Raw genomic sequence first — 23,254 nt, 5'->3', positions numbered from 1 at the left:
ATGATTTACTCTCTTTACTGATAGCGTCTGCAGCATCTTGTTAATATTTAGATTTTGTCTGCATTCAGTGTATATTGAATTCATAAGCACTCGGCAATACAACAGCCTCTACTAGCATTTTTTTTTGTTCCCTGTAGGTCTCTGGGTTGCTCTGATGAACTGTTGCTGCTTCACTTCTCGTATTTTACTATCGGGAGGCGTCTGAAGGTGTTGGTGAACAGTGCAGAGGAGAGCCTGCTCAAACCCAGTGCCCCCTACTGTCCTGTAACAACATTGCCACGTCAGCAGCCTACCCAGATTCTTACGGTTTCTGCCCCCCCTGCTCCTCTCAGGTGTGGCTAATCACTTATGCTTTAATGATCTAACAGAATATAGCAGTGTTAAAACAGTATTAACATTTATTAACAGGGACAAATTGTTGACCCAGTGCATAGCAAGCACATGGTACCTTTGTAGATATTTGAAGACCCAGCAAAATCAAAACTTGTGGCTTTTAGTCCATGTTTGCTAGCATTAAGGTCTTTAAAATGCTAATAAGCTTCTGAAAATAAAACTTTTTTTCAGTGAAGTTTTCTCCAAATCCACTTTTAATGTTTCTCTCAAGGCCTGAAATACGGTGTGGGGTTGCTGTTATTCTGCACAATTTTGACAAATCATTTTCGAACTTTCTGCACTTATTATGCAGGAAATTCATGCAACCAATATTTTATTGTAAATAATTAATCCCAAAACATTAACAAATCAAATAAATACTTTTTTATTTGTTCAGTTAGTAAATAGTTATTGTAAATACTACAGTTGTCAGCACTTTAAGTGACCTAAATTGGTCCTTCATGTTTATAATGAAGCATGTGTCCCTAAAGCAATGCAGTTTTGACATGCCAGTCACTCATAACACAGTAAAGGGCCGTTCACATTAAAACGCTAACTATATTAACATCCACACACCGGATCATAACTTTATGCAAATTTGCTCATGAGGTGCAGTACTCACACAAATCATTTACATTCAATGGCATTAACTTACAGTGCACATCCTTTGAAAATTAAGATTTTTCTCCATTTGTTAGTAAATATGAGATCAATTTGCTTTTAATAAACATTTATTTTTATTAACAAAAGAGTGAAAGTCACTGACCATCTTTAGGATACAAAAAATAACTAATTTAAATCAAATGGGGTGATGCAAAAATGAGTACACCCTGATGAATATGTTAGCCAAAAAATAAAATAAAGTGTAATTAACTCTTTTGCCGCCATTGACGAGATATCTCGTCAATCAAGAGAAAACGCTTCCCTGCCAATGATGAGTATTTCCGGCTTTCAGCAATACCGCTATTATCCACTAGGTGGCGCCCTTCTGCAACTTTTTAAACCCGGAAGTATTGCCCTATGGCAAGCGGCTGCATGTCTGTGTCTGTTTTAAAGATCGCTCTGAATGGGATCTCTATGAAAAGTCCGTCACAAAAATTGAATTATCTCAGCTTTTTGCTCAAAATGTGGTGTTTTTGCAGAAACCTACCCATATTCAAAAGCTGATTACAAAAGAACTACTGAAGGTAGGATGAATTTTTTTTTTTTAAGCAGAGGGTCTGTTCTTTCATTTGGTAAATTGTATGTTTATATATTTGAAAATCAGTATTATATCAGGTCAGTATTCAAAAGTAAATTCTTAATTTTACGCAAAATCCAATATCCGCGTGTTATTCTGTCATCTTTTCTTCCTTTTTTCCCAAAATGTGATAAATCCACTCCAAAAATTACAGCGCACCATTCATGCAATGTAAACAAACAATGGCGGCTCGTTGAGTACACGGAATCCTAGTTTTCCTCATCTACTTTGTACTTCATGATCAACAAACAAAACAAAATAATACTTTAATTGCATTGATAAACCTGTGATGGATTTCTGTGATGGGAAAGAAACGACATCAACATCTAATAATTTATGCGAAGCACTCGGGAGACTGGTGCTTATCACCCGACAGCATCAAGCTTCTCATGCTAACACATCGACCCCAGGGGATCTTATGAAAACGAAAATCGAGCAGGACCAAAACATTTTACAGCTGATCGCTGTGAAAAATGCTAAGCGACGACGTCAAATATAACCGCAACAATGACAGTGATCTTAATATGACAAAGTAAGTGTTTTGATTAATGACATTAATGTTTATTTTTTTAGTCAGTGTGTTCAACTGTTCAACTAAATGAATATAAAATGGCAAAGATGAATGCACATTTGTACATTGAATTAATGGACTTCTAGCATTTTGAAAAAAAAAACTTTCATGGATTTATTGCATTTTGTGGAAAAAAGAATTTATTTTTATAATTATGGATTTGAATTTTTTATGTTTTTATAACCTAAAGATGCTATGTGAAAGTTTGTAACAGAAAATAGTGGTTTTCATCTTGTCACTTTCTTGGTATAGAAAACACGTTTTTACCGAAATTTGTCAAAATGGATTTCTTGCGTTTTGGAACCAAACTCTTCATTTAAAGAAGAACATTTTCTAGAAGGCATTAAACTTTTGTGAAAATCATGAAAAACGCTGGCGCTGGCTGGCAACCTTTTAAAAAAACGCTGGCGGCGAAAGAGTTTAAAGAAATTTACTAGAAAATGATGAATATAATTAATGTGGCCACAGTATAGCTGGTAATTGAGAGTGGTATTTAAGAGAGAAAATCCACTCTCATGTAATGGTGACAGAATAGCACCACATAGTAAAGAAATGTCTCAAGACATGAGAAATAAAGATAATTTCTCTGCACAAAATGGTCAAGGTTTCAGCATTGCTAATAAGTTTGAATACCGTCACGAAAGGGATCCAAAAATTAAAAAAGGATGGACTTGTGAGAAGCTCTCTGTGATGTCCAGGACGTCCACTGAACACCTTGTCAAGAGCGTTTTGTGATAAGAGATGTTGAAAAAAATCATCATGCAAGCTCAGCACAGTTGGCTAAATCATTATAAAGTCAATCTGGGGTGTTTCCTGTGGTACCACACGACGGACGTATAGTGCAAAGGAGAGGCACGCATGTCTGTCATCTACAGAGAAAGCCACTGGTAAAGCCAATACACAAAAGGCCTTTTACTAGAGCTCATATTGACAAAGGTAAAGACTAATTTGGGTCTCTAGCTCTTTATATTTTGGAGTAATGAGACAACGAGATGAATCTTTGTATCGAGGTAAAACAGTGCCACTGATTTTTGAATTCTAATTCTTAGCACTGAATTTTTTTACATCAAATTTTTAACACTGAATTTTATTTTGCATCTAAATCAGACTTTGAATTTTAAAAGCCATCGAATTTCTAGCACAGTTTTTTTGCCTATGACATTTTTTCAATGTTTTAAAAAAATCAGTGTAAAAAAAAGTCAATGTCTACAAAAATTCAATGAAAAAAAATTAAATGTGTTATAAAAGATTCAGTGTAAAAACATTCAATGTTTCAAAAGATTTGGTGTAAAAAATTCAATGTCTCAAAAAATTCAGTGCAAAATAATTCAACGTCTCAAAAAATTCAGTGTAAAAATATTCGAGTCAACATCCGGGGAAGCAAGGAGAAGCAATCGATCCCTGTATCAAATCATTCAACATCCAGCCAATCATTTACGCTCCATTGGTCATGTGACACCGAAACAGGAAGTCGGTAGGCTTGCCGCGATAGTCGGTGAAACGGTGATTACCGGTGCTTCAGCCTCTCACCGGTTAGAACACTTGCCCACCGCGACACCGTCTTTCACCGTCGTTTTGATATTTTCGTGTAATTAAATCATTTAGTTTCGTGAGAGAGAGCAAACACACTTAGAACTGAATGTGTCTGCTGAGCGGAGCTGAATGTGCGTCCCGTCACAGAGTAGCAGGTGTCAGATTTCATTTATTTCTATCAGAGTGTGTGAGGCAAGCTGACTGACCAGATGATAGCAGAAGCCGCGTGCTTACTCGTTTTTGTTATAATATACATATATGATGTTTAATACAAGCGAGATCATTTTGTTGTTGTGTTTTTCATCAAGAAAAATAAACCCATCATTCAAGCAGCGCTTTATGGAGAAGTAGCCGGTTGCTCTGCTTGAGACTGTCGGGTTCTGTCAGAATTACCTATTATTGACTCAAGCACTTAATTAAACCAGCTGTTGCACTTGCATTGCACGCAAATTCATACGCGATTTAACGCAGCGTACGCAAGAACTGCATTTAAACAGTTGCGTAATTCAAAAGTGAAAGTAAAATGTGCACGTCTGCATGCGCATTTATAAGCCCCTCCCACACGGTGATACCGGGATCACCGGGTTTGTGATGCGCCGATTAACCGGTGAGAAAATTCTGTCACCGCGGAAGTCGGTGAGGTTCAGGCAAAGGGTTTATTTGCATTAACATACGAACACATTTTTCACATCTGGCAGATCGTATCATCAGTATATCAGGACACAGCCCGTTTACATTTATCAACATCAAAGTGGCTTCTGTATCTGGATGTGTGATCGATTCCGTGCGGGGAGACGTGCTGGATGAATAGCTGTCAATCACAAATGGCTACAACTGGCTTTAACCATATGATTTAGGGTTGTTGCGGTAACCGCACTCCCGTATTGTACAGTTCTACTGAGAAGCAAACAGCAGAGAATAACTAGCAACCCTAATAACCGTGATTCACCTTTTAAGCTTTATATTTTAAGCTTTAAAGGTTTTATCTTTGTTTATTTGCAGCGTCCGCACCGCGGACTTTACCAGAACTTGACTTTCACCCACATGCTTTTTACCAACAAAATTAATGTGAAACATGAGGATGACCATCCCGACTCCACTGTTTTAGTCTGCCTTAATAACGGGCATTAGGCTCTGTCTGAACTTATATGTGAGTGAACAAAGTAGGCTACAGAACAAAAACTTATATTTCTATATCAACCATAAACTGTTGTTACCTATGTTTCCTGATAAGTTTAATATGATTTATATAAAAGAGCGGTAACACTTTACAATAAGGTTCATTAGTTAATATTAGTTAACTAGATTAATAAACATGAACTAATAATGAACTGCACTTATACAGCTTTTATCATTTTTGTTAATGTTAATTTCAACAATTACTAATACTTTTATTAAAATTGTGTTAATGTTAGTTAATGCACTGTGAACTAACATGAACAAGCAAATAAAGCTTTATTTCTATTAACTAACATTAACAAAGATGAATTAATACTATAACAAATGTATTGCTCATGGTTTGTTCATGTTAGTTAATACATTAACTTATGTTAACTAATGAACCTTATTGTAAAGTGTTACCAAAAGAGCTAACAATTTCCTAAATTTCCTGTTCATGTCTCCCTCTAGTCTAGTGTGTAAGAAGTGAAGTAATGTAATTTACAAACACATTTAGGTATAAGAAACTTTGCATAAAACCAACACTGAGCAAATGTATTTGGTCAATGTTATTATGGTTTGTACGTGTTTAACCTAAAACGTGTTAAATGAGATAGAAACTGCTGACTGACCAGCGCAACATTCACGTAATGACCCTTGATATGTCACCATGGAAACTCAAACATTAAAACGATCCATTAAATTCTGCTACTAAATATTAAACCTCTACATGAATAGTTGGAACGTATTAAACATATGCCTGAATAACTTAAAAATACAAGCAGGAGTGTTAAAATGCGCTCCATTACATAACCTCCTTTATTTTTGACAGCTGTCAGGGAGAAGAATATGATAGTTGTTGACCTGTAAATGCAGAGTCCATGGCTGGATTGAGTGAGATTTGTCCTCGGCTGCGTTTGTGATCGGAATGTTATCCGTTCTTGCGCCACACATCAAGATGGATAAATAAAACGCAACGAAAATTCTTCTGTGTATTTTGTTTAATTATTTGCCTAAAGCGCCATCACATTTAAAGCCCTGTGTTCTTAGTTTCTTAATTATATGTATGAGATTTTTAATGTTTGAATTAAAAGAAATTCCAAAACATTTTCCGCAATATTTTTAACACTTTAGGGTCAGAAAAATGTTCTATGATTTGTTGTTAATAATCAGTTCAATGATGGGTTAAAGCCTACGCGACTGCCGCTCACGAAAAGATAAAGGGCGTATTCCAATAGAAAATTATCATCCCTATGCCCTATTCCCTTTCGAAGATCAGAACACACTTTGATGTATAAACTCTAGAGAAAGTTGCACAATTGTCTCATAGTGTGGTCAATTCAAATACACGTGGGGAATAGAGCAATGAAATACGCACATTAGTTTCTCTTTATTTGGATAGACTGTGTGACATCCTCTTCCTGAAGTGCCCTTCAAGGGGCACTAAAACGCCATTTGGAATTCACTCCGCTTTTCGCATGAACTTGACTGCCGCGTCCCATCTCAAAGGCCGATAAAACAGCTGGAGTACTAATAAAAACATCAGTAAATTAATAGGTTTCAGCAATTCTTCTGAAGAAATGTTACCATATCTTTCTCTGGAAAAATAAGCTGCATGCCTTCAAAGCAAGTGTAATTGCAGATTCACGCACTTCTAATCTCATTTTCCAAATTGTTCTTTTAAGTCATAATGTAAAAATAACACGGAGACTTACGTTCTTACATAGATGTGTTGTATTTTTATTATTAGGGAAATACAGGTAAGGATTTTTTTCACCTTCTGAACTAAACAAACCGCATATTTTTTAGGAAATAGCCTATATTTGGCAAAGACGTTCATCTGTAGATTACTTTTGCTTTTAAAGTCAGATTATTAAATATTTCCATTTCTTGATTTAAAATAGTTTTTTTAATGTTTCTTTATTATTATTATGAACGAAAAACTTAAAACCAATAAAATAGTACAATGACAAACTCGCTAAACAGCTTGTTTATTAATAAAACAAATTCGATGGATGGTATATGCGTTCTAACACAAATAAATGAAAGTGTTTGTTTATTATTATTTTATTATAACAGAACAACAATAAATTACTAAAATGACTCACTTATATGAAGGAGAAGGTTTAACAAAAACGAATAAATGGAAAATATTTTACCTGCCTTTATACATAAATACATCCAAAGATCCTTAGATTTATTTAAAATAAGCAAACCAATCATTTGTTTAATTTAATCAATATAAAACTACAACAATATAAAACATGGACAAACTCGCAAAAGTTAGATAAAGAAATTCAATTTAAATCCTGTGTATTCTATAAATTCATATTTGTGGAGCAATATAAGCTTGAAAGTATCTTGAAATAAATCGATATACAAAAGCATTTTAACACTGCTTGTATTTTTAAGTTATTCAGGCATATGTTTAATATGTTCCAACTATTAATGTAGAGATTTAATGTTTAGTAGCAGAATTTAATGGATCGTTTTAATGTTTGAGTTTTCATGGCGACATATCAAGGGTCATTACGTGAATGTTGCGCTGGTCAGTCAGCAGTTTCTATCTCATTTAACACGTTTTAGGTTAAACACGTACATTTGTCCGTGTCATCCTCATGTTTCACATGAATTTTGTTGGTAAAAAGCATGTGGGTGAAAGTCGAGTTCAGGTAAAGTCTGCGGTGCGGACGCTGCAAATAAACAAAGATAAAACCTTTAAAGCTTAAAATATGAAGCTAAAAAGGTGAATCACGGTTATTAGGGTTGCTAGTTATTCTCTGCTGTTTGCTTCTCAGTAGAACTATACAATACTGGAGTGCAGTTACCGCGACAACCCTGAATCATATGGTTAAAGCCAGTTGTAGCCATTTGTGATTGCCAGCTATTCATCCAGCGCGTCTCCCCGCACGGGATCGATCACACATCTAAATACAGAAGCCACTTTGATGTTGATAAATGTAAATGTAATAGGGTCCTGATATACTGATGATACGATCTGCCAGATGTGAAAAATGTGTTCGTATGTTAATGCAAATAAACCCTTTGCCTGAACTTCACCGACTTCCCGTTTCGGTGTCACATGACCAATGAAGCGTAAATGATTGGCTGAATGTTGAATGATTTGATACAGGGATCGATTGCTTCTCCTTGCTTCCCCGGATGTTGACTCTGAATATTTTTACACTGAATTTTATGAGACGTTGAATTATTTTGCACTGAATTTTTTGAGACATTAAATTTTTTACACCAAACCTTTTGAAACATTGAATGTTTTTACACTGAATCTTTTAAAACACATTACATTTTTTTATTGGATTTTTTTAGACATTTAGTTTTTTTTACACTGATTTTTTTTAAAACATTGAAAAAATGTCATAGGCAAAAAAACAGTGCTAGAAATTCGATGGCTTTTAAAATTCAAAGTCTGATTTAGATGCAAAAAAAAATTCAGTGTTAAAAATTTTATGTAAAAAAATTCAGTGCTAAGAATTAGAATTCAAAACCCAACGGCACAGATTTACTTCCATATCTTTGTGGCTCTGAGGTGTTCCAAACTGTATGGTGTGGCAAAGGTGAGGAGTACAATGAAAAATGCATGCTACCAAAAGTAAAGTATGGTGGTGGCAGTGTTCTTCTGTGGGGTTGCATGAGTGCTGCAGGTGTCGGAGAGTTGAATTTATAGATGGCATCATAAATAAACAAATTTACTGTGAAATACTTAAAGAGAAGATGCTACCATCACTCTATGCCCTTGGTCTCCAGGCAATCTTTTAACATGATTGTGACCCAAAACACACATCTAAGATCACTAATTCATTTTATAAGAAGCACAGGGTAAAAGTGATTCAGACCTCAACCCCAGGTTGGGGTATGGGAAGTTCTGAAAAGACAAGCAGAACGTAATTTTCCATCCAGGATCTGAAAGAGGTCATTGTTCAAGAATGGAGGATAAAAGATGTAACTGTATGTTGTCAACTTCTTTATTCAATGTCTAGAAGAATTAGTGCTGTTTTTAAAAAAAGAATGGAGGCCATATAAAATATCAGATTTTTTTTTTTTAAGAATTTGTGTAGGGTGTACTTATTTTTGCATCACCTCATTGATTTAAATGTGTTATTTTTCGTACCCTTAAGATGGTAAGTGACTTTCACTCTTATGTTAAGAAACATAACTGTTTAATAAAACTGGTGTGTAAAAATACAGCAAATTGGTCTTATATTTAATGACAAATGGAGAAAATCTTAATTTTCAAAGGGGGTGTACTCATTTATGCTGTGCACTGTATTATATATTTCCTTTAATGAAAATTTGTGTTTGTGAAAACATTTAGTTTTGTGTTTGTTTTAACAGGCTTGCTAAGAGGCATCTACCAAACTTTTTGGGGAACTATGCAGTACCACAGGCTCTCCGGGATTGTGTTGAAGCCCAGAAAGATGTGCTGATTGTCCAGCCTGCTTTGGCAGAGGTAACAGTTTTCTCCAAATCCACTTTAAATGTTTTTCTCAGGGTCTGAAATTTGGTGTGGGGGTTGCTGTTATTCTGCACAACTGTGAAACGCATGTTGTGTGCTAATCTGAATCAAGGTAGATCACACATCTTTAACATGAGGTTTTTGTCAAGATACTGCATGGGTCTGCGATTATTGTTAATTATTATCTGTTTTTGTGAAAAATTAAAATATATTAAACAAAAATACATTTAAAGGGGACATTCCACAAGACGTTTTTAAGATATTAAATAAATCTTTGATGTCCCCAGAAGTTAGTAAGAGATGTTTAGCAATATATATTTGAACAAGTTTAAAAAGTCAATCATCTGTTTTATGCATACTAAATACATGTTTATCAGCAGATGGGGAACATTGTGGAATAAAAATAGAGACTTTTAGGTCTCATGCTGCCAGTGTTTTAAACAGGCACAATGATTTTCAGCATGTTACAATAAAATACACGTCCACAAACACAAAGTTTACTTTTTGACCAAACCACACAAGCACATTTAAATGATCTGTAATAAAACAACACGTTTAATGCTTAAACTTTAGAGAAACAGATCAAATGACATGTTTAAGTTTATTGTGTACACATATTAACACATTCGCGTTTCTGTCAGTCTCTCACTCTCTGTCTTGTATCTCTTCGTATTCATTTGAAACTTCAGAGAAAAATTAAACAACATGTTTATGCTTATTGTGTATGATAGTGAATACGCTTTGTTCTCTCACTCTTGCAGTGCATTAATCCTCGTTTTCATTCATATAAACCTCAGAGAATCATATTAAACTACATACTTGAAAGCGAACCATTGCGTTTCTCTCTCTCTCGTTGGTTTGCTCACTTGCTCTCTCTCACTCTCTCTCTCTCTCTCTCTCTCTCGTTGGTTCGCTCACTTGCTCTCTCTCTCTCACTCACTCGTTCTCTCTCTCTCTGTTGCACTAAGGTAATGTTAATCCTTTAGAACGTTAATTCAATCTTTAGAAAGATTATTAAAACTACAAGTTATAAGATTGTAGGCTCCTGATTATGTTTGCGGGAATACAAACGCGTCGTGCTGTCAGTCATTCTTTCTCTCTCTGTCTATCGCACTCGTGAGGCTGTTCATGGTTGGATAGCCCAGTTGAAGGGGCGGTATCATTATAATAAGAGCCCCTTAATACGTCATGGGGGGAGCGAAATTCGAATGACCTATTTATTCACATGCTTGCAGAAAGAACCTTACCAAAACAAAGTTACAAGGTTGCTTTTTTTCATGTTTTCTGGGTTGGTAGAAGCCCTGGGGACCCGATTATAGCACTTAAACATGGAAAAAGTCTGCTGATTTTCAGCTTTATAACAAAAAGACACTTTTTTACAGAAAATATTATATTTTAATGAGTAACATCTTGTGATCCATGACAATGAGTACCATGAAGCACTGCAGTTTGTAAATCTTATGTTGTAACTCCAAGTAATAAGAATGCCAGATATTCTGCATTAATCAACACATTTGTAGAAACTAGTGGGCCAATATCAGATTAGCAGAACTATAAACATGAGTTAGCCGGTTAGCTTGAGTGCACACAACACAACGTACAAAACTACATATTTAACACGCTTAACCGAACCTAAATGCAACAATTGACACTGAACTGGCGTTCATGAAACAAAAAATGTACTCCATCATTAATCATCATACACTTACATGTTAGAAATCATTTCCAACTGTGAAAGGTCTACTTTTATTTGTTAAAAACAATGAAGATCCAGCAGTATATTTAACTGTAGACATAATCCATGTGTGCACCAAAACCATTATGTGTCCCTGTTGCCAAAAATACCCTTCTTCGTTTCATATGTCTGCAAAACCAAGTCCTATTTAAAGTTCTAGTATGGCATATTAAATAGGACTTGGTTTTGCAGCCATATAAAATGTGGAAAAGTATTTTAGGCAGTTGGAACACAATATGGTTTTGGTGCACACATGAATTAAAAAGTCCTCCATGTCTACAGTTAAATATACTGCTGGATCTTCATTGTTTTGAACCTACTTTTATACCAGAGGTCCTGGACATCTTATTCAGACACACGGCTTCATGGATTATATCAAATACCAACAGATAAAAGTCAAAACCTGACTTGCTCTGCTAGAAATCTTATAATGGGTCATGGTAAAATCTTTTATCAAGATGTTGGTTTAAAACAAACATCAAAGTAAGTAAATAATGTGTTTCTGACACAAAATCAAGGTCCGTGACCGCATTAAAGATAATGAAGTCAGCCAGGAAAAACAGTACTCTCTTTACCTCAATGGAGATTATATAAACAATTGTTTTCGATTATAATTAGCTTGTTTAAAAGTAGACATTACAGGCTTTCTTTGGATATGTGTATCATGTTTGTGTGACGAGTATTCACAGAGTTTCAATTGATTTTTGTAACGTGTTTTGAGAAACAGCTGGCGGAGACAGAAATGTCTGAATGCGCACCCTGTTTATTTTCTTTATTTGACAAAAACACAAAGAGCTGTTGTTATTGTGAATGTACACAAATTAAAGAAGACCCTTCACAGATTCAAATGATGTCAAACATGTAAGTGTATGATTATTAATGATGGAGTATTTTAAGTTGATTCTGCCATGATAAGGATAAAAGACGTTAAAACGTGGCGCCGCGTTTTTGGTCCCCAGGGGGTTAACTGTTAAAGGGAAACACGATCGACTGCTTCATGCTGTCAATCACTGAGTGTTTTTATTATCATAAAACTTTAGAGAAACAGATTTAATAATGTGCCATGGGCTTTTTATGTCTATAATTGTGTATTGTGTCTATATCTGTCATTACACGGACCAGAACAGCATGAAAACAATGTGGATTAAACAAATCACAGTTATATAAATTACACTGACCTTCAAAAAGCGTCTTGAAGAGGTTTTGCTCATAAATACATGTAAAATAAGTTAATGAGCTTTTTATACTGTTATTAAACTGCACAGTATGCGCTGCAAACGCAGCCGGTGTGACAGCACAATGGCCACGCGCAGCAAACGCTCTCCTCGCGTGCTGCTTATGCTGCGCATATGCACTGCTCAAGCTTGCGGTGTGAAACCGCCGTTTTGTTTCGCGCATAGTGCATTCTTTCTTTCGTTTTCTTCTTAAAGGCCGGGTTTTACGGCTCGACAGCTTATAACAACATATTTCTGTTTTTTTTTGCTTATTAGCTGTACACCCTGTCACACAGCAGCTTTGAGGCATTATTCTGTTTTTGTTATAAGCCAGAAATGACAAGGAGGCAGCCTCTCGCAATATAAAGTCAATGAAGACTGTTAGATTGTTTTCCCCGATGGGCATAGTTTTCAAATTAGCATAACTGCGCTCTGTCTCTATGCCCGCCTACCACCCATTTGATTTGTTGAGAGTCATGAGTTCGGCCAATCAGCGCAGGAGGCTGAAAAGCACTTGCTAACTGGAGCTGCTTTGCAGTGATTTCGCTCTGCGAGTTGACACTGCAAGAGTTTAGCACGCATTTCAGGCAGTTGACCGAGCTGGCATTTGCACGTCATTGTAAGTCATGTCATTTTAAAAATACAAGCCATTTTAAATCATAAAGAACTTGAGCACTTCGGTCTTTACTCAGTGCGCTCTTATGCACGCACACACAGCCGCCTCGTCTCAAGCTGCTCGCAACAAGTAACAGATAAAGTTATTTTTTGCGACTTATTTATTACACATAAATGTTCAGATACACACACGGGGATGCTTAAATGTATTTCTTGGCGACATATATACTTATAGTGCACAATGTTTGAAAGCCAATGTTGACATTTGAAATCACCTAAACAGACACGCCTCTACCCCAATAGAATCTGGACCTTCTTTTGATAAACCCGCCCCAGACATACGCAACCCTGGCAAGGATGTCGGTTAGTAGACACGCCCCTTACTGCTGATTGTCGACGTGTGTTTTGGTAATCGACCCGACTCCCTTTTCCAAAGCATTTGCACTCCGCCTTTAAGGAATAGGCTATTGAACCAACTCATTGTGGCTATGATATGGTATTAGTGTTATAGTTTTATAAAAACATTTGTGGTTTTTTCAACAACATACACAAAGCTATGAAGACAATTACATTATTTAAACTTATTATATAATACAAATTGTTAAGTTAATCGTTATATCCATATGATAGTTCATCTATTAATGTCCAACATGATTAACTGAATAGTTCTACTATTGTATGAAATGATAATATCACCAGAAAATAATTAATATATTTATTATATATATATATATATATAATTAGTTTATTGGTGCTTCCTGCTCTTTTTAGTTATTATTAATATGATTGTTATAATTAACATCTCTTCGAGTCAGAATTAAAAATGTTTCAAAGCATTGAGAGTTTTTGTCAGAGCCTGAGTTTTAATTTTGACATTCATTTTCATTTGTACACCAGACATATCGGTTTTAATAACAGGGTTAAAGACCCTTTTGGAGTGTTGTGCCAATTTTGAGTGAAAAACTCATTCTCTACATTCATTTACTACTATTTAACCACATTGCATTCTGGTTTTGAGTGTATATTTCATGTACTAACTGTACTGCTGTAATTTGTACTGATTGTTGATTTGATGTAACTAAAATCACTACATCACAATCAGTTGGAATCAGCTGGAGCATACAGTCAGTAAATCAAATCAACACAAATTTATGTTGATACGTGTTTGTTTTTGTTGACAGTTAGTTTTTTATTAACAAATAAGATTTACAGATTATGTAAATGTATAAATGACTGTAACTATAATACATTTTTAAATAAACTTTTAATATATTTTTTAATATAATGATTAAACATAATATTAAAATGTAACTGCAGGCAACAATTACTGTTTCAAGTAATTTCCTTGTCACAAAAGGAAATAAAGTTGAATTTGGGAGAGCAGTTGGTAAAAAATTTAGAAAAATCCTTATGATTTCAAACAGAAAGAATGCAAGAATTTTATAGGCATGGCTATGTTTTATATTTTTGCACCAGTAAATGTCACTGTGACAAAACATGCATGCACTCTCAGGTCATTACATATTCCAAGTTTTACATTAATACACAAAAGTTTATCGAAGATCCATTGTCGAGTGCTTTGCAGCTGTAACTGTGCAAACTACTTTTTGTATTTAAAATGATGGATGTTTATCAAGGTACACCAATGCTATAATAGTCTATGATAGCAAGTGACACAAAGACACTGCATGTCAATCAAATCAACACTACTGCAGTTACTGCCAATTTAATACAATTTATAGCCAGCAAGTGGAGCAGTCACACCACCTTTTTTTTCAGACTGTGCCCATACACCAATGTGTCAAATCTTGGTGATATCTTATGTCTTGTATTAGTTAAAAGTATATGTTTTCAAAAGCTTAAAAATGGCCAACATTTGAAGAAAATGACTTTTCAAAGTAAGGCATAGGCATTGTAAATAATTTTTTAACCATTAGGTGGCACTGTAACAAAACTGCAGGTCATGTACAGGCAATGACTGTGATGACATGTAACAAGTTTCGTATCAATGCATCTAAGTCTGGCAAAGATACATTCAACCTAATTACATTACTCCCATGTCAAAATGGTGAATCATTTGTTATGGGGATTTTTGCGAATTTTGATTAATACCGTGGCCACGAGTAGGCACTGAACAAAAACTTGCAGGTGCTCTCAGAAAAAAATTCTTAAAAAAAAAGATTTATCACATAGTGTTACGCAATTGCATTTATAAAATAATGCATTTTGTGACTATATTTACATCCGGTTTAATAAGGTTAAGGCCAACAAGTGGCGCTGTCCCACGACCTTTTTGTTTGACCTCAGACTGTGTAGTGAAAAAATTTAATTTCCTGTGGTCAATCGAATCCATTTCAAACTTTTAGTCTTAGTTCTTAAGGCCTGTCATGGCCTCGCACCTCAATACCTTGCAGAGTTAGTCTGGGTACACACCAAAAGATAATCGGGCTTATTTTGGGTCGATTTCCCCCGTTTCGACAATCCTAGCTATGTCCCGAGTGTCGCGATGGTTCTACAGATTATTTTATCGATTGTCCCTGTGTGAAGTGTATTAAGAGTGTCGGAACCTGCTCGGAAGAACGTCAGAGCCGCGCCGATCGCGAATCGTAAATATTCAACATTCAGAAATCCTGATGTGTGTGGGGAATCCTGAGGACAAACGCGAAGCCTGCTATTGAGATTATCACGTGAAACGAAACCATATCCAATCAGAAAGCGAGATAAGGGAAGACGGAAGCAGTCATGGCGCAGCACAAAGGCTGCTTCTCAATCTGTAGGTCACATTTCCATACATCATCAAGACTGTCTTATTTCAGAATATAAAATTGACTATTATTTCTAGTTTATCGTATATTGTTGTAATACACTTATGACTTGTGAATGTAATGCTCAGTTAACTTGAATAATCCAGATTTCATGACACATGCAGCCTGCATATGCTACAGGCTTCGGATTGAGAAACGGCCAAAGTGAAGTTGATGTCCATGTTCATGTTTGTTGTCTATCACATTTTTAAAATCTTATAAGATGTTAAAAATCTTTTGGTGTGTACCCAGCCCAGTGCCGGCGCCAGCCGAGCGCTGATGAGGGGGCGTCTTAAATACCAGAGGGGGAGATCACACAAAATGCATTTAATTCCCCAAGCTAGAAAATACATATAGCTTTGGTACGTCCCTTAAGCTTTAACGTGTTATAAACAAAAATCTTTGTAATACAACCACAAAAACTACAGCTATAGTGAGCAACGTACATGATCTGAACACTTTTACTATATACAACAACAAAAAAGCATACGTTACTTAACAGCACAACACTGCTCATTTGAAGTTCAGACCCAGAGGTAGTTTCTTTTTAATCCATTTCGACTGTCCATTGTGAAATTAGTTAATGCAATATAATACCCTTAAATTATGAAATGTTCGTACTTCGTGTTTGCTTTCCGTAGTGCAAATAATTTTTACGTAATGGTGGGGGACAGTGTTTGCAAATGATTTCTAGCGCAAAAACGGTCCAAACGCAACATTTTATCAAAATTTTGGTTCAATTTGATCATTTAACGTAGTTATTTTAACTGCCACAAGTAATGCACCATAAGCTAGCGATTAAACACCAGCAGATAGAGAACCACAATACCAAAATGACAATAACTCGTTTACACATACAGCTATGCTTTAGGATAGGCTAATTCAAATACCTATTCGTTGATTATAAATTCAATGTCTGTTTTTTATCTATTAATATTAATAATAATACATGTATTTTACTTCTGATAAACAGGTGTGTGTGAGAGAGAGATCGTATGCTTACCTTTAACGTTAAATGCAGAACAATAATAGGTTGGTTGTACTTTAACTTGCAAGGATGCTGAAGAACAATGTTTCAAAACTATGTAGCTACAGTCTGGCTGAATTCATGGTGCCAGAATTGACATGACAGCCGAACATTTGGTTCTGTGCACCTGAAATGCTCCGATAATAATCCACGCCACGGCATTGTGTGAGAATCCGGAGTCCGGTTTGCAGAATTTGCAGTGCTATTTTACATATATCCATTGCTACAGGGCAGGCCCGGGTCAATCTCCCACTCCTTTCTGTAACTTTTGATGTACTTTCGCACTTCGACATCTTGATTTCCCGCTGAGACTGAGAACGCGGGCTTATTGTCGACGTGCGTCAAGCCGTCAACACAGAAGGCTTGTTCAACTCCATGCGGCGCTGCAAGAACCGACAGCCGGATGACGTCAAAGTACCACGAGAACGATTCGAGAAATCATGCAAAGTGTAATTTCGTCTCGCTCTCGCGACGCTTTGACGTCATCGCCTCACAGTTCTAGTGGCGCCGCTTGAAGTGTAACAAGCAATGGAGTGGGCGTGTGTTTATTAATGTCACGGTAGAATACATGCACACTTGATTTTTGGTTTTGTTAAATAATTTGACTATAAAATTCACTTTAGGAAGACAATACACAAGGCAAATGTGATTTTTAAATAAAATATTATCATTAAAATAAAATCCCATTCAACATTAATGGTGGTCTGAGGGGGCGAGTTAGTGCCGGTGAGGGGGCGACGCCCCTGACCCAGCCTTAGTGCACCCTTATGTTCCTGCTCAGACCCTCAATCTAGCAATGAGAACTTGCTTGTCGTGCCCAATTATAAACTCTCTACTGTGGGTGGGAGAGCTTTTAGTGTTATATGCCCTAAGCTATGGAATAGTCTGCCCCATAATCTCCGTGCTACTTTCTCTCTTAATGCATTTAAGTCTTAAATTAAAACTCATCTATCCATTTTTTCTTCCTGCTTCTCTATTTTTAATTTGTATGCTACACAAACCCCCACTGATAAAGACTAAGTGATGTTTCTCATCTGATTGCTTGACCTCTCATGTTAATTATTTACAGTTGTCAACCTTTGTTTTCTTTTGTATGTTACTTTCTGATTGTCTGATTTATTTTGTTTGTAAATTGATTGTATTTGTTTGTCTATTGATTGTATTAATTTTATGAAGTGACATTGGGTTCTTGAAAGGCGCTATAAAAATAAAGATATTATTATTATTATTATTATTTAATTTAGAAGTTATAATTATATATGTACACAAACACACAAAAAATAAATGTCACTTGTCTTGTCTTTTTTTGCTACTTAGACTGAAAATTTTGACATAGATAGCATTTATTAAAATAGCTTTGATTCCGCGTATCCTACAGTGTTTTAGTCTCGATTGGAGTAACGTTTGCGAAGATATTCACAGATGTTCAAAACGATTCAAAAGATTCTCGGTACTTTTCCTGAAAATGAAGAAACACTCTCAAATCTCATTGCTGTGCTTTATTTTAAAATGGGGACAACATTCTAATCATATAACACACTAATAAATGAACATATGAACAGCAGATATATTAAACATTTGAACAAAATATGAAAATCATCTCTATATGCAGTGGTTATAGTGATAACTCTTAACATTCACTTAACCATAACATCACCATAAAATAGGAAATAATGAGCCTAAATAGTAACCTAATATTTTAAAGCTGTAATATATGGATTAATATAGGCTAATGTTTCCTGTACTTCAATGTCTGATTTATTTGTGGTTAACTTTATATTTGAGTTCATAGTTTCTTACAAGGCTTCTCACAAATGAAATACATCTCCTTTGCGTAGGTCTGTGCTCTTTAAATGCTTTAATATAATAGCCTAATATAAATAAATCACTAACAAACATGCACATGCTCTGATTATAATGATATAGCCTAGATCATTTTAGCTGATGTTTTGTATGCTTTATTTTTGCAGCTTGCAAATGATTAATGTTATTTATGAAAGTTGCTATTTCAGAAAGATGTTGAATAAGTTGTTTACTAATTACTCCATTCTTTTTTTTTGGAGTTTAAAAAAAATAATTGAGTACATGTCGAGTACTCCTTAAAATAGCGGAGATATGTTTTAGTGAAACAAACTAAAAAAGAAAATGACAACAGTTTTAGAAGCATATTAGTAAGCGCTGCGCTGCCTTTCACTCGCGCATCGTGCGCGTGTATCATCTCTTTGACGCGCGCGATCAGCAGAGGCTCGCGTTGCGGAACAAAGCGCAAGTATAAACAAAGCTTGAAGGCAAAAGAGCGCATCCTGGTGATAAAACACAGACATCCATAGGGAGGCACTGGAAGCATGCGTTGCACACACCAACATGAAATGTGTTTCTTACAAATCTGGAGCGCGATCTTTCTTAGAAGTATCGATACTAATACATTTAGGAATTGTGCCGTTTTTAATTTCCCAGAATTGCGGTATCGATGCATCGTGCAACACTAGTATATATGTTAGATGTGTTCTATGTTTTTATATTGTGTTAGTGTGTATATGTATATATATAATCTGTAAAAGGGGATTTGATGATCACTATCTGATTGTATGTTATTCTGTGTTATCATCATTCAGTTTGGATTTGATGTTTAATTTACTTTTTTTACAAAGTATTGCCATAGCGACAACAAGAAGCTAGTGGTGTTGGGAAGTCGCTTGTTCGCAAGTGACACATTACTTCTAGTCAACTCCTTATTTTAAAATGCCGGAAGTGTAGGACTCCTGCTGCTGCTGGGCGCTGGTGTTGCAATGGAACGTTCTATTGGCTTTCACTTCTTGTCAATATAAGTTCTTTGACTACAGTTAAAACAAAAAACATGGTTGCCACAAATTACCATGGTTTTGTAATTGCGGCATTTAATGCGTTTAGAAACGACAAGAAGAGAAGTACCGTCACAGCACTTTAAAAATGCAGTCAAGTAAAAGTACACCTTTTTTAAAACTACTTAAAGTATAAATCCTGAGAAAAAGTACAGGGATGGGGGAAATGGGTAACTAATATTGGTTCAGGTTGGTAATTTTCCGATACAGAGCTGCGCGCAAAGAGGCAAATTTTAAAGATGCTCCAGATTATTGCTTATAATGTTGCAAACAATATTTAGTTTCTTGCACAGACTGGTCGATTGGCTTCATATGACCTTCATATATCTCCAGGGATTACTTTTGTGATCTGCTTTGAACTCTCCATGTCATGGTACTTGCATTATATGAATTATCAAGGACTGTGGTTTCAGCTAAAAATCATCTTTACTGTTCTACTGAAGAAAAAATGTCACATCTCGAATGACATGAGGGTAAGTTGACAACAAATGTTCATTAAAAGAGTTTGTTTCCTCTATTACAGCCGCTGAGTTTGTGGTCGATGTTGCCACGCTTCTCTACTCTTCTGTGGTTAGAGGAATTGCAGGCTGAGAGAGAGCTCAAAGAGTTGAGCATCTCTGGAGCTATCCTCAGGAAGGGAGCGGTATACTTACACCTGGAGGTGCCAGGACTTGCGGAGGGCCGCCCAAGCCTCTTTATTGGTGAGACTGTTAACAATTGCAATTGTGTGGAAAGTTTAAGTTTCCAAAATGTCAAATCCGCTGTTTTTGTGGGCGGTCACATGTAGTACAGATTGGCTTCTGGCGACCCAGGTTTGAGTCCCGGCTCGGCATCCTTTGCCGATCCCATTCCCCACTCTCTGCCCTGTACAATTCCTGCCCCCCTTACTGTCTTTAAATTAATCTGTTAAGCCATCCGATCTACGTGGGCGAGCCTGATCTGATATTTGAGCATGGTTTCATAAGATAAATGCTGTAGGAACTTGAATATTTTTCTTTGGGACGACTGCATATGTCAACCTTGTACATTCATAACAGCACTTTATACCTTTATTATGAAACTGTGCGTCAGTCATAGCTCAGACAATCTCACACCACTCTAGTGTCCATGCTAGGCGTTCACAGTATAACATTCATTTGCACTTTAAGTCCACAAACGCAATACATATAAGAAATATTGTAATATTCTCTATTGTTTTCATCAGCGTTTGTATAAAAGAATCCTCCAACATTATTTTTTTCCAACAAAGTATGCACACCGCTTAATTTACTATGGGGATGGGGAACGGATTCTGATCAATTCGAGTCTGATGTGTAAAATAAGCTCACACACATGATTCATATTTTACAAACAGCTAATAAGTTTGTTACAACTTTACCCTGTTGTTTTTGCGTAGTATTCTCCTTGTGCATCTGTTCTCTGTAATCCAGTACAGTAGGCAGTATACTATATATATATATTTATATTTATATTTATATATATAGATTATGCTTAATAAACTGATAGTACGTGGGGTCCTGTAAACGCAAAAAAAATTCTTTAATCGGGGAAAGCCCATTAACGGCGTAAGCAAAAACCAATACACAGCTAGTTTCGCGTGGCTTAACCGGCTTTCTCACGGTTTTGTCTATGTGCACATGTCTCCGTGTGTGAAAGATAAACGTCAGATGTGGAAGTAAGCGCAAAGTAACGCATAAAAGTCTCCGCTCTACTAAAGCAGTTGGCAGAGAAACTGCGAAAATAAAAACTGATGTTATATTTACAGGTTTAGAGACACGAAAAGAGATAAAACAATATAGCTTAAGACAGATATGACGTCGGCCTTTTGATCGACTATTGTGTACTATAGGCGATGATGTCACTACCTGCGAGAAACCTGACAAATCTCCAAGTCCCATGTAAACGCAGTTGTCAGCATAGTCGGTTTATTGATTTGCATGTAAACGCATGAAAAGTTTGTTATAATAATCCAATTTTTGATAGTTTTCCGCTTATTCTGTGCATGTAAACGTACTCAATGTTCATGTACAGCACCTACTGTATGCCAGTATTCTGATGTATATTTCGAGGGTACAATTTTGTTATTAGTGGTAGATTGCTGTCTGGATGCTTTCCGTATTGCCCAGCACTGAATTAATTGGGGGGCCATTTACATGCGTTAGAGATACATCGCCATTAATATGAATGCTTTGTGTGATCACTTCACAACAAAACACTTTGTATCTATCATGTAAATAGTTGTTTGTTAAGGTTTCTTAATGACACATGGTGCTCTGTTTATTTCAATTACTCAGAAAAAACACCTTTTTCAAATGTAATTAAAAAATTATTCTACATCATTAGGAGAGCAGAGGCATTTGGAGCAGCCCAGTGGCCATATTTGGAAATATGTCATGAGAAAGATAAAAGCTTACAGAAGCCTTACTTTCTGTGATATCAAGCTTAAATTAAAAATAACAATAAGACGACGACATGTTGCTTTGAGACGACATGTTGTGGTACATTTTTATTTTTGCGTTCGAAACCGCCTAGTAGTCATGGTATCCCAATTCATAGTATTCGAAAAGCAGTAGGTGAAATTTACTTGCATGACCTACTACTTCCGGCAAGATCCCGAAGGTTTCATTCGATGAACACTTGCTATCCCCAGGAGACGAGTTATCCAACAATAAATAAGACAGAGGTGGGAACGCAGCTCTATCCAAATGCAAATACAGATATTAAATTGCTGTCTCTTGTGGTTAAACGCATGTCACGTATCAACATGGCAGATGTAGCACGTCCAAATTCATTTATACTATCCATATTCATACTATATAGCAGTGGTTCTCAAACTTTTTCAGCGTGCGGCCCCCTTTGTGTACGGTGCATTCCTTCGTGGCCCCCCCCCCAAAGAAAATTTATGACCAAAAACAGTTCTAAAACTTCACATTTTAATTAAACAAAACATTAAATTATACAAAGTAGTGCTGCCTTATTTTTTTGTGTATAACATTTCAGTTTCACTACAATTAAACATGTATAACTTTTTCTTTTTAACTTGTTCTTTTTGTAGAGTTAAATGGAAAATAACGTGTCTTCTTTCAAAATATATCCCAATTGTGTCTGTAGGTCGAATAGTTTTGGGAACATGGTTTGTGCTCAAAGTGTGGGTGGGTGCCTTTACAAGTTCAAGCGAAAATAGGCAAAAAATAACTTTATGAGGGGACATTTCACAAGACTTTTTTACAATGTAAAATAAATCTTTGGTGTCCCAAGAGTACATATCTGAATTTTTATCTCAAAATACCATATAGATAATTTCTTAGTGTATGTTAAAATTGCCACTTTGTAGGTGTGAGCAATTTTATTGCGTCCTTCAAATGCAAATAAGCTGGTGAATGGCAAACAAATCGTCATGATGGTGGTTTGTTGAAATTGAATCTCAATTGTGTTTTTTTATTATTTTCTCTCTTTGCACTAAATGGCAGTGCTGTGGCTGGATAGTGCAGATAAAGGGGCGGTATTATTATAATAAGTGATCCCATTCACAATCACAGGGGGAACCAACTTTCAATGACCAATTTTTACACATGCTTGCAGAGAATGGTTTACCAAAACTAAGTTACTGTTTTTTTCCGCATTTTCTAGGTTGATAGAAACACTGGGGA

At 35.9% G+C, this 23,254-nt stretch overlaps 1 protein-coding gene across 4 annotated transcripts in view; it reads left to right on the top strand.

Moving 5' to 3' along the window:
* mov10l1 (Mov10 like RNA helicase 1) overlaps positions 1-23,254 on the top strand; it is a 221,507-nt gene that overhangs the window by 105,377 nt on the left and 92,876 nt on the right. For all 4 annotated transcript variants that reach the window (XM_055201125.2, XM_055201124.2, XM_073871734.1 and 1 more), the window contains exons 9-11: positions 138-332; positions 9,228-9,342; positions 20,128-20,305. In XM_055201125.2, the coding sequence (XP_055057100.2) occupies positions 138-332; positions 9,228-9,342; positions 20,128-20,305 (488 nt within the window). The remainder of the gene's footprint in view (positions 1-137; positions 333-9,227; positions 9,343-20,127; positions 20,306-23,254) is intronic.

This window comes from Misgurnus anguillicaudatus, chromosome 2 (genome assembly GCF_027580225.2).
Source record: "Misgurnus anguillicaudatus chromosome 2, ASM2758022v2, whole genome shotgun sequence".
Taxonomy (NCBI): Eukaryota; Metazoa; Chordata; class Actinopteri; order Cypriniformes; family Cobitidae; genus Misgurnus; species Misgurnus anguillicaudatus.
Note: the sequence above shows the minus strand (reverse complement) of the source record. Positions and strands in the feature narration are given on the sequence as shown.